The 13879-nt window shown below is 33.4% G+C and overlaps 1 protein-coding gene across 4 annotated transcripts in view; it reads left to right on the forward strand.

Annotated features, from left to right (window-relative positions):
- SPOCK3 (SPARC (osteonectin), cwcv and kazal like domains proteoglycan 3) overlaps positions 1–13879 on the forward strand; it is a gene marked incomplete at both ends in the record, with an annotated part of 194012 nt that overhangs the window by 56604 nt on the left and 123529 nt on the right. For 2 of the 4 annotated variants that reach the window (XM_084285422.1, XM_084285423.1), the window contains one exon: positions 9118–9163. The exons of the other annotated variants lie outside the window; for them this stretch is intronic. In XM_084285422.1, the coding sequence (XP_084141548.1) occupies positions 9118–9163 (46 nt within the window). The remainder of the gene's footprint in view (positions 1–9117; positions 9164–13879) is intronic. 4 annotated transcript variants of the gene reach the window in all.

Genomic DNA, 13879 nt, shown 5'->3' on the forward strand with positions numbered 1-13879 from the left:
ACTGTGTATGTTGAGAAATGCCATGTATGCTGACAGTGTAAAAGGTCATTCGTAATATCTTTGTTCAGTCTTATGGTGAAATTTTGAACAATTCCATGTATTATTAGTATTCTGCATTTAAGGTATCTCGTGATTTCACATGAACTAATAATATTTTCAGTATAATACTTTGTTATGTCTGTGCTGTGGCCAGTGGTAAGGAAAACTTGGACATCTACTCCTATTTCTATGAAAGGCTGACCAAAGGCAAAAATATAGTAACATTTTTGTAGTAACACAGGTCATTCATCCAGGTATGTGAAGTATTTTGTACACTTTGCTGTTAGATTTGTAAAGTCCTCAGAACTTAGTAACAGACAAAGTGTGTTTTCATACTTTTTTTTCATAGCCACTTGTAATGACTGCTTTTTCTGCAATTTTTGTTTTTTATGTAACTCAGCATTATATAATGATTCATGAGGCTTGCTGGTTCATATGATATTTTTAAGTATTTCTTTCTGTATTATTGACCACATCTGTAAATAACATAATTGCAAGAGGACCACTAGGAACAAGAGGGCATAAAAAGGCATTGAACTTTTTGGTTATGTTTTGTTGATAAATTAAGGTGATAACTCTTGAGAAAGAGTCCCCATCTTGAATCAAATAATAGTCCCACATTATGAATAGCTTTAAGCTCTAACAAAAATAACACCTACCAGGGTGCAGTTGTAGAATAATTGAATTTTGGAACAAATTTATATATGTGCATATCAATTTGTAATATATTTTAACAATATCCTTTTTTTTCCCCTGAATTTACTGTCTGTGGATCTACCCAGTTCACAGTAGAAATGGTTTTCTTCTAATACAAGTTATATAAGTTTGACTATAATAAATATATATAAAAATAACTATCCAGTATTGATATTCACAAAAAAAGTTGAATCTTCTATCACTGGTTTAATTACAGATTCTGAAGTGCAGATTGTCTTCACAGATACTAGGTTCAAGTTAAGGTGTGCTACGTTGACCATTTACCTCATTTGGACATAACTATTATTTCACTCTAGAATGCAGTCTGGTTGGTCAGTGCTGTAAATCTTGTTAGGTCTACACTGAATATTTATTCTTGTCTTTCATGTGCCTGGAAATGGACTTAAAGAGGACACTTCATTGATCTGTACAGGGACTGTGGTGAGGCTGTTTGGCTTGTAGTTCCCTGGATCTTCCTCCTTACTTTTTTTGTATGGGTCACCATTTTTCATAGGTAGAGACAATAGCCTCACAATCATACTGGCCATCGCTTTCAGCACAGTTGGTCTTTCCAGCCTCATAGATGGGATGTGATCTCTCCATAATTTATTGTTATGTCACTGTTGGCTGCACTTCTCTTTTCCAGATTGTGCAATTGTATGCAGAGGTCAGAAAATAAGTTCTGATTTTGTTACCAAAGGTTTGTGCATTAGTGAGCAGGCACCTGAGGAAGACTTCCTGAATCGGCACATTAAAGTCCCATGGGTGGCCTGCTACCATGCATATCATCTGTTTTCAACTTTTTGCTCAACTCTGGGCTTCTACTCTTGCAGTACAGCTAATCAAATGTAAGGCCCTCCTTACAAATTGAATCTTCACAACATAACAGGCGAAGCATGGCCAAAAACTTTTGTATTTATTTGTGGTAGAAAGATGGTTCTTCTTATTTTATTCGTAGTGATCTATAGAAGGTGCTCTTTTAAAGAAACATGCATTGAAATTTTTATGGGGATCTAGAGGGTTCATGCTTTAATATTAATCCATTCAAATTCAAAATAAATAGCATTCTTTCAGTATTTGTGAATATAAGCTTTAACGAGCATTTGGTGTTTCCTGGCAAATGATTTCAATGCTGTTCTGTTGAAACCTGCTGTTAGTTATGCCGCTAGTATCAAATAGACATCCTCCACAGAAATCTTACTGAATGAGATCTGTGAAACAGAGAGGGCTGAAGAGTCGTGGCTCTTAGCCCAGCCTCATCAACAGTGCTAGAAGTGTGAAGCAAAGAAAAGGGAGAGAGGTGCACATTGAGCATGGGGAATTTGGTGCCAGAGTTGCTAGAAGCAGCTTTGGATTCCGATTGTGCTGTGCCAGCCCCATGAATACAGGCCTTTGGGGTGGCATGGCCCTCAAGTTTGGAGCAGCAAAGGAAGCTGACAGCATCCTCCCCGGAGGCTGGCACTGAACAACAAACTAACATCCTTTCACTTGTCACTCTAGTGCTCCACTAGAGGTTAAATGCCAAACAAATAGGAAAGGAGTTTTGTAGCAAGACCCAGTCTCACCTACTGGCATTCAACTCCTTCAGTACCAGAGGAGTAATGTTGGTATTACCTCTATGGTGGTTCATTATTTTGGAGGTTGTTTTTTCATGCTGTTTGCCTTACTGTACTGATCTTTAATATTACCAGATTCCAAGGAATATTGGATGTGAATTGCCACTACTTTTATATGCGTTTGAGGTATTTTCTGCACTGAACTGCCTGTAGTGGTTTTATCTAAACTACCTGTATTTCTAATAGGAGACTTAAGCTGCGGAAAAAGAGTCAAATCTGGAAATAGTCAGCTTTCTCTACTAACCTGTAAAAATCTTAAAGACTGTGGTTTTATTTCTTAAGTCTAGGTAATAGATCTGTTTTTTTTTTTTTTTTTTTTTTTTGTCTTTTTTTTTTTCCCTATTCTTTTTTTTTCTCTCTCTCCCTCTCCTCCTTTATTCACTGAAGAAGGGTTCCCGCTCTTTCTCCTTTGGAGAGTTGGAAAAGAAACCTCAAAGGTGGCTTCATGGGACACATAACAGGTGTTTCAACTGGTGAGGAGAGATGGATCCTGTTGAGAAGAAAGTGTGGTGCCAAATACTTATTAAACAGTCCCTGGAGCTAGTTCTCCTTGTTCTGCTGCAGGTCCTTAGCTGTGTGACATCATGTAACGTACGCATGTATTGTCCCAAAGGTTGTGCAACCCACTGAATACATCCAGGACAATTTAAAACAAAACAACAACAACAAATAAGCAGTGCTTAGAAGCACATGGTCTGCTGTGTGTGCTCAGGCTTCTTGCCCTCTCAGATGTACTGATGGAGGTAAGATGTGGAATAATAAATACAGTGTGGTAGGTGTTGGTCATGTTCCCTTGAGTGCTCTTGAGCTGGCTAAACATCAACTCCACAGCCATACAACAGAGTGCTCACATTGGCTATGATAGATTGGATGGCTATGCAGGGCAGCAGAGATGAAAAGCAGCATCTGATAGACAGGTATCCACATGCTGATAAAGAGTTTGTCTGCCTCTTGGATGAGGATTCCAGACTGACTCAAATTTCAGGTTACAGAATTTCATAGCACAGAAACATCACTCATACTCACCCTACTGCAGAGTTTTCAGTGATGTGAACAAATAAAAATCCCTTCACTAGATCTTGAAACAAAGAAGAAAGATGCTTCTTTGGGACATTTTGTATGTTGCTAGGAGGCTGAAAAGAGCCGTGCTTGCTTAGCCTGCTCAAGAATAACACTCAAGAACACTCAATAATATAAACATTCAAGAATATAAATGCATGTTCATAAAATCTGCTGTTGGAGAGGTGAGAAGACATGAAGGAGGAAGTACTTGGTGAAATCAAGTCTGCTGCAGAGCTGAGTTTGAGGCAAGCAAAGACCTGTAGTGGTGGACTTGGCTCTATTCATCTGGTTTGCTGAACTGGAATCTTGAATTATAGTAACAATTACCTAGCCTAGGACTTAAAAAAAAAACAACAACAAAACAAACAGAAACCAAACCAAAACAACAACAACAAAAAACCCTTTGAGATTGGCTGAGAAAGGGATGTATGTACTTGAGATGCAGATATAAGAAATGGAATAGAGAACCCATTAGCAACTCCATGAAATTAAAAACAGCAAAATGGTCTCATAGCTAGTGGCAGCAAGGAAAAAATGATCTGTCCAACTGAATCTAATATTGTAGGTTTTAAGTTACATTATCATTTGCAGCCTGAGACACTTCAGTTTCTGACATCATCAAAATATGATTTCAAAAACAAACTCCTAAGGAATAGGGAGGGTGGCAGTAACATGTATTTTATTTTCCATTACAATAACTTGTATAAAGTTTGAGTGAAATTTTGTATGGGTGGAATTTAGTTTGACCTTGAATAAAGTCCCAGTAACTGTTAAAAGTTTCCTTTGTTGAAAAGGCATTGTATATGAAGCAACACGATCACACTGAGACTGCTAGACTTCTCCTTGAAATGCTAGTTTTAAAATCACATAGTAATATCCCAAGTGTAGAAACTGCACTGTAGAAGCAAATTTACACTTGGAAAAAATACAGTTACAAATTCAGAAAATTGGCTTTAATTTAAGTGGATTCTCTGAGATAAATGAGCTTTGATTTTAACATATAGACTTCCATGCATAGACAATGCTAGAAATAGGAATGTGAACATGAAGCAAGGCTGGGTTTTCTTTATCCATTTTTGCATGTCTATCTCAGTCTGAAAATATTTGCTAAGAAAATGCCTTACTTGTTTTAGGATACCCGCTGTTTTCTGAATCAGGTTTATCATAGATAACATGTAGCATAATATTCTTTAGCAGTATGGATTTCTGTTAGATAATAATTTGAGTGGTCAGCAATATGTGGCAGCACCTGAAGAAACTGTTGCAGAAGAGACAACAATAAAGTGACGTAACAAATATTCTATGCAAGAAAGAAAATTAATAGGAACTTGTTTTTATCTCAATTGAAAGCCGAAAACTTTTACCACTTAACTATATTGTTAGATATAATTTTTTTTTCCAGTGAGTTTTTTATTTTCCTATAGTGAAATATGTATTTCCTAAAAATAATATATAAACTGCTTTTTAAGAATAAGAAAGAAGAACAGAAAAGCCCAAAAAGAACCAACAAAAGTATTTTAGGCAAGATATCAGTGTGTTTTTTAATTTTTTTTTCTTGTTTGTTCGTTTGTGTTTTTTTTTTTTTTTTCTTCCTTCTGATTAAAATGTTCTGGTATGATGCTTTTGGTCATTCTGAATTCTTAAGTCTGTCAGATTTTTCTGTCGGATTTTTTCATATATATAAATTATATATATGTATTTATATATTTTTTTTCTTAAAGTGGGCCATTTTCATGAAAAAATAGACATGTATATTAGCCTCAAAGAACATAGGCAATTGTAGCATGAACTTTAATTCTTAGAAATGCTGTATCATTATGAACCTGAGTGAGCATAATACTTAAATGTGCATAATTTTTAGACATGGATATTAGCTCAATTGTAATTCATCATATATTGCTCTTAGAAGTGCTACGTACATTCTGTAGACAGATTTCGAAAAGTTACTTGAACTTCATATAGTTTCCAAAAAGATCAGTAAGGATGAATTTTCTATTTAAAATCCCTGGTTACCTTTACGTAAGTAATGTTGAAAAAGCAGTATGGTTACTGTGACAAATTAATGACTTTATTCCGTATACCTTCATGACTTGCCCTTTTACATGCCCAGGACAAAGGCAAGAAAGCTCCTGAAGAAAATCATAAGTTACAGTCTCTTTCCTGAGACATTGCCTTTTGCATTGGTAGATCCAAGGATACTTTGGCTAGAGATGCTGTAACACAACTTAGTCTTCACTGTCAACTGTGTATTTGTTCGTTCTTTTTTTAAATCTTACTTTAAAATAATGAAAAATGAGGCTTTATAAATTTGTTATCCTCATGATGATACCCTGAAGAGGATATTGAATGTTTCAATAATCAACATCATATTTACTGAAGTTTAGGAAAGGTCTGAATATAACATGGAGCCATTTTTTATATATTTTTTTTTTGTGCAGCTGATACGTTAAATAGTCTTAGAAGTATTTCCAAAGGTGTCAAACTTTTTTGATTTATTGAACCAATTTTATTGTTTTTTTTAGTTCAATTTTATTGAACCAAATACTTCAGGAGACTTATATTAACTATTCTATCTAGTTTACAGAGGCACGTAAAGTTTTTGTTTTAAATATCCAGTAATTGATTTTCTTTAAATAGCAGGTGATTTGAAAATTTACCTGCTTGGGAAGATTGGTGTAGGTATATGATATTTTTGTAGTGTATTGAAATAGGTTTGGAATAATGTTTAATTCACTATATAAAAAATAAATAAATTCAAATAATGTAATTTTTAATGGCTTGATTTCTCTCTATTGATTACAGAGTAAAGTGCTTAAATGACATGCTTCATTCACTTATAAACTAAAAAGTGGCTGGATATTTATTATGAATTGGATTTGTCAAATTTTCTTTATTGCTGTTCATACTCTGTATTATGTTGTTGATGAAGATTCTGTAGCAGGGAACAAGTCAATAAAATAAACAAAAAGACTAGGAAAAGATTCAGAGAAGTGTAACAAGAAACACAGAGTACCTTTATAAATGGAAATCAGTCAGCTAGGACTTTAAGTTCTAGAAATCTCCATGAGATATATTTGGGATGTATGAAGTTGCATGCAGTTATAGAGAAGGTGAACAAGAATTGATTTTTTGTCTTTTCCAATATAAAATGAGGGTTGATAAAATGAGCTGAGTGTATTCCAGGTTTGAAGCAGAACAATGAAGAGAGTTTTCATGCAATGTGCGTTTAAGTTTTTGAACACCTTCCCTTGGGCTGCTCTAAATTCTGAAAGTTTGTTTAGTCTCAAGGTGAAATTGGACAAGCTCATGGACTAGCAGAGAGAACTATTAAATACAAAGGAACCACATCTTGTTTAGGAAGTAATTTAGCTGCAAATGGTTTGAGGCCAACTTGGGAAAGTATAATAATGTGTACAAGTCCAAGCTCTGCATTTTTCCCTAGGCATAATGCTTTGCCTAGAAGAGCTCTTACACCAGTTGTCCCATGTGAAACCTCTTTTCTCATAGACTTATTATTTAGTTAGTTATTCTAATTTTTCAGCATTTTAATGACAAACAATATCTCTGAATAAGTTCATTCTGGGTGAACATTACTGCTTTACTAAAAATTTGAAGACAATCTAGTGCTTTTTGAATAAATCTAACAGTGGTCTTCAGTCTAGAGAAAATGAAAAGAAAAATGATGTAAATTGTGTATTTTACTGTTCTAATATCACTTCCATCAGAACTTTTTAATTTATTATTTATTATTTAATCTCTATTTCTTTATTCTTACTATAATATTAACTACGATAAAATTATTTTAATATTCTTCATTTCTTTACTCTCTATTATCCCCAAATTCAGCTGAATTGCATGTAACATAAAAATTAAGAAAACCTTCTATTCATAGAAGATCTTGATATATTTTAGCAATAAGCAGTTGGTAGAACTTAAAGGAGATACTATATATGGTCATTCTGAGAACAGTAAAAGTTACAGAAACTAAAGATAAAGTAAAACTTATGACCAGCTGCTTTGGTCATAAATTTTTCAACACAAAAGAAACTAACAGAAAATAGAGGATTTTCTGTTTACACTCTGTTACCCTACATAACGTGGATAAAGTATGTGATGCTTATTTGTAAAACATAACATCACATAATACATATTTTAAAATTAAATGAATGAATAAACGTTATCCTGTTAAGGTATTTATATATCATGCTTTTTCAGCAACTGAAAGTTTTAGAAACATGGCATGAGATTCATGGAGTAGCATGGCATTAAATCGATCTCAAACCTATTCAGACCACCACTGTAGGAGTAACATCTCCACATTTTCTATTAGGAGGAATATAATTGGAAAACACTTCCATAATTGTCATTTCTATTCATGTCTTGCATCGTTTTAAACTCATTTGATGTGCCATATAGATTTATTTACTTTCAGAAATAGTAATTAAAAAGGCAAATATTGTTAATCTGTGCAGCATCAGAATAAATGAAAGCATAAGTATGGTACATAACTGTGATTTTATCCTGTACTTCCAGATTCTTATTTCTGTCTTTCTCTTTCAAAGAAGAAATTCCCATAAAAGCACCTTTTACTGATAAAACATCATCAGTGAAAGACAGATTAGGATGCAACCACTTTTTTTTTTTCCCCCCCCTTTTGAGGTAAAACTATTGAACTGTTAAAACTACTTTGTTCCTGTATATATCTGCTTGATGTCTGATTATTCTTTTAGTTGTGATTATGTGGCTTTGGCAATTGTATGAGTCTCAAATTTTTCCAATAGTTCAATTATTTTATAAATTGAGGTTTTCCTATGCTCTTCTTGGTGATATTTTAGCGAGTGAGTTAGAACTGCTGGATATGATAAAACACCCAGTTAGTGAACCAAATTTATTCATAAATTAAAATGATGAGTACAATTTCTTCAATGTTTTGTTCTAAATAATAATTACTTAATTTAAGAGATACTTTTATTCTCTTTAATCATCTTTCTGTTCCACCTATTATCTGAGGTTAATTATTAATTTGAAATTAATTTATTTACATCTTAGCTATGAATTTGTCATTTATTACCATTTTAAAAAAAAAAATATTGAGAGAAGTTTATTTAATTCAAGTCTTCTCTTCTTGTAGCCTAATGCAGCTGATGACATAATTAGGAGGATATTTTATTTTTAGGAAGATGATTTTGTAGAAAATTGAGCTAAATAATTTTTTAATGGCAAATTTTACTGATACAATTGGAAACTGCATAAGAATTTTCTAAAATTCATTTGCTGTTCTTTAAAATTTTGTTATTTTATTGATTGTGACTTTGTAGCTTTGGGCTTGAAAAATTATTAAGGGAAAATTTAATAATTTTTTTCAATATCTTAGAATTTAAAGTACAAGAAAACTGCTGTACTGTTTTAAAATCAGCATTAGAAACATTGTCTCCATAAGTACTTTGAGAAATACCATTTTTATATTTAAATGCTAGTAATATTGAGTAACGTGTAAATAGTCTCTGAATTACAGTTTTATTCTCTATGTGTAATTTGTCCCATTATGGTGACTGTAATCTTTTTCTCATTTGTTTTTTACTGCTTGCCTTTTCTAGGAAGTAGAGGTTGGTATACATTTCTGTCTTTCATGATTCTGTCAATTTTGCATGAATACATTGATTTCTCACATTTTACTAAATGTAGGTTGTTTCTCCCTCTCCAGGATGATTATTTTCGTACATGGAGTCCGGGTAAACCATTTGATCAAGGTAAGATTCTGCTACTAGTTATTTGTGTGGTTTAAGATTTCAGTATTTGTAAATGTACTCCTGTTTTGGAGTAATCACAGAACTCCCTGAATTTGTGTCATCTTCTCACTCTTCAGATGATTGATGTAAAGAGGACATTTACAGCCTAATCATTATCTTATATCTGTAATTTTTGCAAACTTTTAGTGATTAGAGACAGACGGGGCAGTAGAAACATTCAAAGTAACTTAGTTTCCCTTGTCTAAGCAAGTTCATGGTGTTTTTAAGGTTTTGTTTTGTTTGACATATATACTTAAAGTTCAATGCCATTTTCAATAAGACAAATGGCATTTCATTTTTTAAAGAAAAGCAGACGTACAATCTGATATGTCTTTGCCAGTTGGAAAAAAAAATAAAAAATAAACACAAAAAAAAGGCAAAAAAAAAGACAACAACCTCAAACAACAGCAAAAAAAAAAAAATTAAAAAAAAAAAATCTGTCTCATGTGATAATCTGAAAATCTGTCGAAAATCTGTCTCATAAAAGAAGTTATAGGATAGCTTTGGAAATCTCTATCATGTTCCTGTGCCCTTTCTTGAGGCAAAATACAGAATGTAGACAGTGCTACAGCACAACTTCAACCTTAGAGATACGAGCAAATGCAGGCAATTTTGACATTAAATATCACCTTCTCAGGCGTTAGAAGTTAATATTTACTGTCACAGAAATCTAATTCCTGCATGTTGTTTCAAAGTATGTGACTAATGGTGTGAAACTAGTAAGAATCATGCTAATAAAAATTGCTGCAAGGAGCCACGTCAGAGACTTGGTCTTCTTTTCTGGTAGTGTCGATGGCAAAAATGTGAAGAAACAGTGTAGGGGCACACAAGAGACTGAGATAAGTATGTTGCAAAAATAATGTTTAAATAATTTAAACAATTTTTGCCATGATGGATACTTTTAGGGGAGATTTATGAAGAATTATATTTTATAACAAGAGTTAGAACTAAGAGACCAAGAAGAAAATGTAAACAACTGAAAAAATTGGAAGGCTTTGTAATATGAGAAGACAACACAGAGTATGGAGAGTAATTGTGATACATAATAGCAGATACTGCAAAGAAACTGAACAGTAGTATTCTGGGTCCGTCTAGTACAAATGATTGTTACATTGCCCAGCAGCTGACTATCGTAGTAAGGAGTTGAGGCTCAAAGTTCAGTTTGCACAGAATAACCTATGAAAAGAAAATGAACTTGTGTGTGAATAATGGGAAAATGTCATTACTGGACTGAGACTTTGCTTGTTAGGTTTTAATTGGAATGACGGTATTCTTCTGTAGAGATTGTCTTAGCTAATGCCAGTATGATGTAGGAAAATAAAACCCAGAAAATATACTGTTTGACTGTGTACTTCTTTATTGTGGTTGAATATTGTTCTGAATATCTTACTGAAGATTCCACCATGGAGCTGCTAGAGAAGCTTGAAGGTTGGCATACCATCATGGAAAGTTTTATTTTTAATAAATACTGATAAAGTGAAAATAAATTATTTGCTAGTAGATTTCAAATTGGTTCTTTCACCTGTCTGGTAAATTGCAACCACACCTCTTAGAGACAGACTTTCCACCATGTTCTATGCCTTTGTTGCTTTAATTCAGGATTACTGTATGAATGCACCAGGCTCGTTTTGCTAGTGTGTTGAGGGAGAGGAAAGAGAGCAAGGGAAGAAAGACACGTTTACATTATCACTGCTCTGCGAACTGTGGTGATTTTCTTCCTTTTTGGTGGCAATTTGTAAATGTTAGTTTATATCCATGGCAGGCCAAATGTTTTTGAACCTGCCAGTTTCACAGACCATACCTGTCTTCTTATTCTATACTAATACATTAGGAAAGAGTACTTGACTTTGGTCCTCTGACTTCTCAATGAAAAAGGTTTCCTTCTTTTAGTGAAGGACCTCTTTTCATTGAAGGACCCTCATCTCAGAAGCAGTCTTATCACTTCAGTACAAGATACCTTTAGTTTATGCCTTTTCTTCTTTGACTTTTGATAGAAGGGCATGGTGTGCAAGTATGTGTTTGGTATGAGAATAGGAATAGGTTCTAATTTGATTAATGACTTACTGGTGGCAAAATCTTTCATCAGAAGACATTGTGTTGAATGTGCTGGGGGTTTTGCTTATGATTCATGTTATCACATAATTGAAGCGTTATGTGTTTTTTTTTTTTAACTTTTTGTTTGTTTGTTTGTTTGTTTTGCAGAAGATATTTTATAATAGGATTTTTCTACCAGATCTAAATTTTTAAATACTCAAGATCATTATGTTACTCTGAGCTCTTTGGGGATCCTGATGCTAATGCTTGTAGAATACTTCTCTGAATTTACAAACAAGCCATCGAAGAAAATATGTTGGGTTATTTTTCATATCTTGTTACCAGAAATGCATTGTGTATTGGGTAGTGAATATTTTAAAAGAATGCCTACAGAGTTCACATTTCTATTTTTGTATGTTTGTTAACTGAAAATTAACATTGAAGAGTGACTACTCTGCTGAGTAGATCTTTTATCCACATTTTACTGTGTTAATTGCAGCTGAAGAAAAAGTAATGCTAACTGGGTTTGTTTTTTTTTTTTTTTTTTAAATGAAAGGGACACCAAAACTTTTTTTTTTGATATGTAAGCAATTTTGTCTTAATTTGTCAAAATGTTATATACATGTAAAGATCATCAGGTGTTTACCTGCCACTATACTGCTGTTCAGTTTTAACAATGTAAGTTCCACTACAGTCTTTGTCAGTGGATTAACCTCAGCTGGAAACACCTAGTCTGAATTTAGTAATGATACTGAATTGAGCTGCATGTCAAAAGATTTACAGTTTCCCAAGAATTAAATGTATTCTAAACTCTGATTGTCATGCAGATACTCTTTGTTAAGAAGAGGTATGCACGCTGTTATTTTATTGTTGTTTTGAAAGTAAGTAAATAACATTACTTAGTACAGTTGGAAGAAGTACTTTTGGTTATAATGGGAAATGACTTCTTGAGACATAGCAAAATATTAGAATAAAATACAACTGTGCAAGTACTATGTACTTGTTTTTACTTCAAGACCAATGTCTTCAGATGGAAAAAGTGATTGTGTGGTGTTTTGTGGGAGGAACCATTCATACTTGCAACGTAAGGCAGCCTTAGGAGTTAGTTCCTTAGGATTAAATGCAAAGAGGAATGAATGTACTGTTCATGGCTCTCTAAAGAAATCAGGTCTCTTAGGATTCCCTGTGTTTACCAATAAAAGAGAGAGAACAGTGACAATCTCGGCACAATTTTATCCTAGTATTTAATGAGATAAGAGGAAGTGAGTGTTAGTAGACTACAAATGTAAGCTTAAGTCTTAGATTTACATTCTGACTGCAAGGCAAGCTCTGTGTGTAGAGAATCTTCACGAGGGCTTCCCTCTTGATCCTCTGTTACTGTGCGGCAGTTCAGTTTTGTGCAGCAGCTATTCGCTCAAGTTGGAGCATTCCATAAAAATCTGTTTTACCAAGTGAATGGATTATAAAGTTCCAAAGTGAAAGACAAGTTTTTAAAATGTAGAGGTAAACTTGTGGTAAGAAGCTAAAATTGTTCACTAAAAGACAATGTTTGAACTCTAAACAGGAGCAGTAACAACTTCCCAAGTCTATTGTGTTACTGTTTGTAATAGTACTGATGGAGGTGCAGGTAGTCTGTCAACATGAACTGGGCAGCCAAGTTGTTTGAGGAGAGAAATGCATAATTTTCTAAACTTTTTTTTTTCTCCCGTCTTTCCATTATACTTGTTGTATCAGTATTTGGCTTTACAGAAAGTTACCTATAAACCTGTGAAAGTATGGAATAAGCAAGAAATCTTTTTGAAATTAAAGTTTTGAATGCCAGTTCTGCTCAGTTGTGTTTTTTGTTTGTTTTGTTTTTCTATGAAAAAAGTAGATTATAGGAATTATTTGCGCTTTTGCAGAAATACTTCTTTGTTGGTTTGTTATAGCAACTTTACACAATTAAAATATAAATGTTTGGAAATTTTGAAGTCTATATATGGCCAAATATGAAGACCACTAAACTTCATAAACCCCAGGCTGCCTATATATAATATGGGTGGTGGTGTAATATTTAGCTTTGTATCTGGGTTTTCAAATTGTTAGCTGTCTTTTAAGCAGACACTTGGTCTATATTCCCTGCCGTTGTCTTTTAGTCTGTGGTGTGGGTAGTTGGTACTCATGTACTTCCTTGTCAATATCATCAAGAGTCATATCTATGGGTTCTCATTATACATATTCATGTATTATGTTGTATATCCATTTTCATATTAAAATCAACAATATACTTGGACTCTTTACAAATTATATTTAGCCAATGCCCATGTTAATTTACAGGTAGTATTTTTAAGAAACCAGTGCTTTGCATATATGTGTATATTTGTGATCTGTACCTAGTTATTATTTTTCCAAGATTTCTGTGGCTGTTTCTAAGATTGTCATAGATTTCCTATGTATGGATAATATGTCTTTACTTCCACCCCCCCACACACACACCCCCAACAAAAAAAACAAATCCTTAATTTGAATCCAAATCTCAATAGTATGTTATAATATTTTTAAGGATGTGGTTCAAGGAATTAATACAGTTCTGTAATAAATGAGGGTCTTAATAATGTCTGAATTCACTCTTCTGTAGTGTGGTATGTTTTGAAATGTATTCTT

This window comes from Netta rufina (assembly GCF_964035555.1).
Source record: "Netta rufina genome assembly, chromosome: 4".
In the NCBI taxonomy this organism is placed as follows: domain Eukaryota; kingdom Metazoa; phylum Chordata; class Aves; order Anseriformes; family Anatidae; genus Netta; species Netta rufina.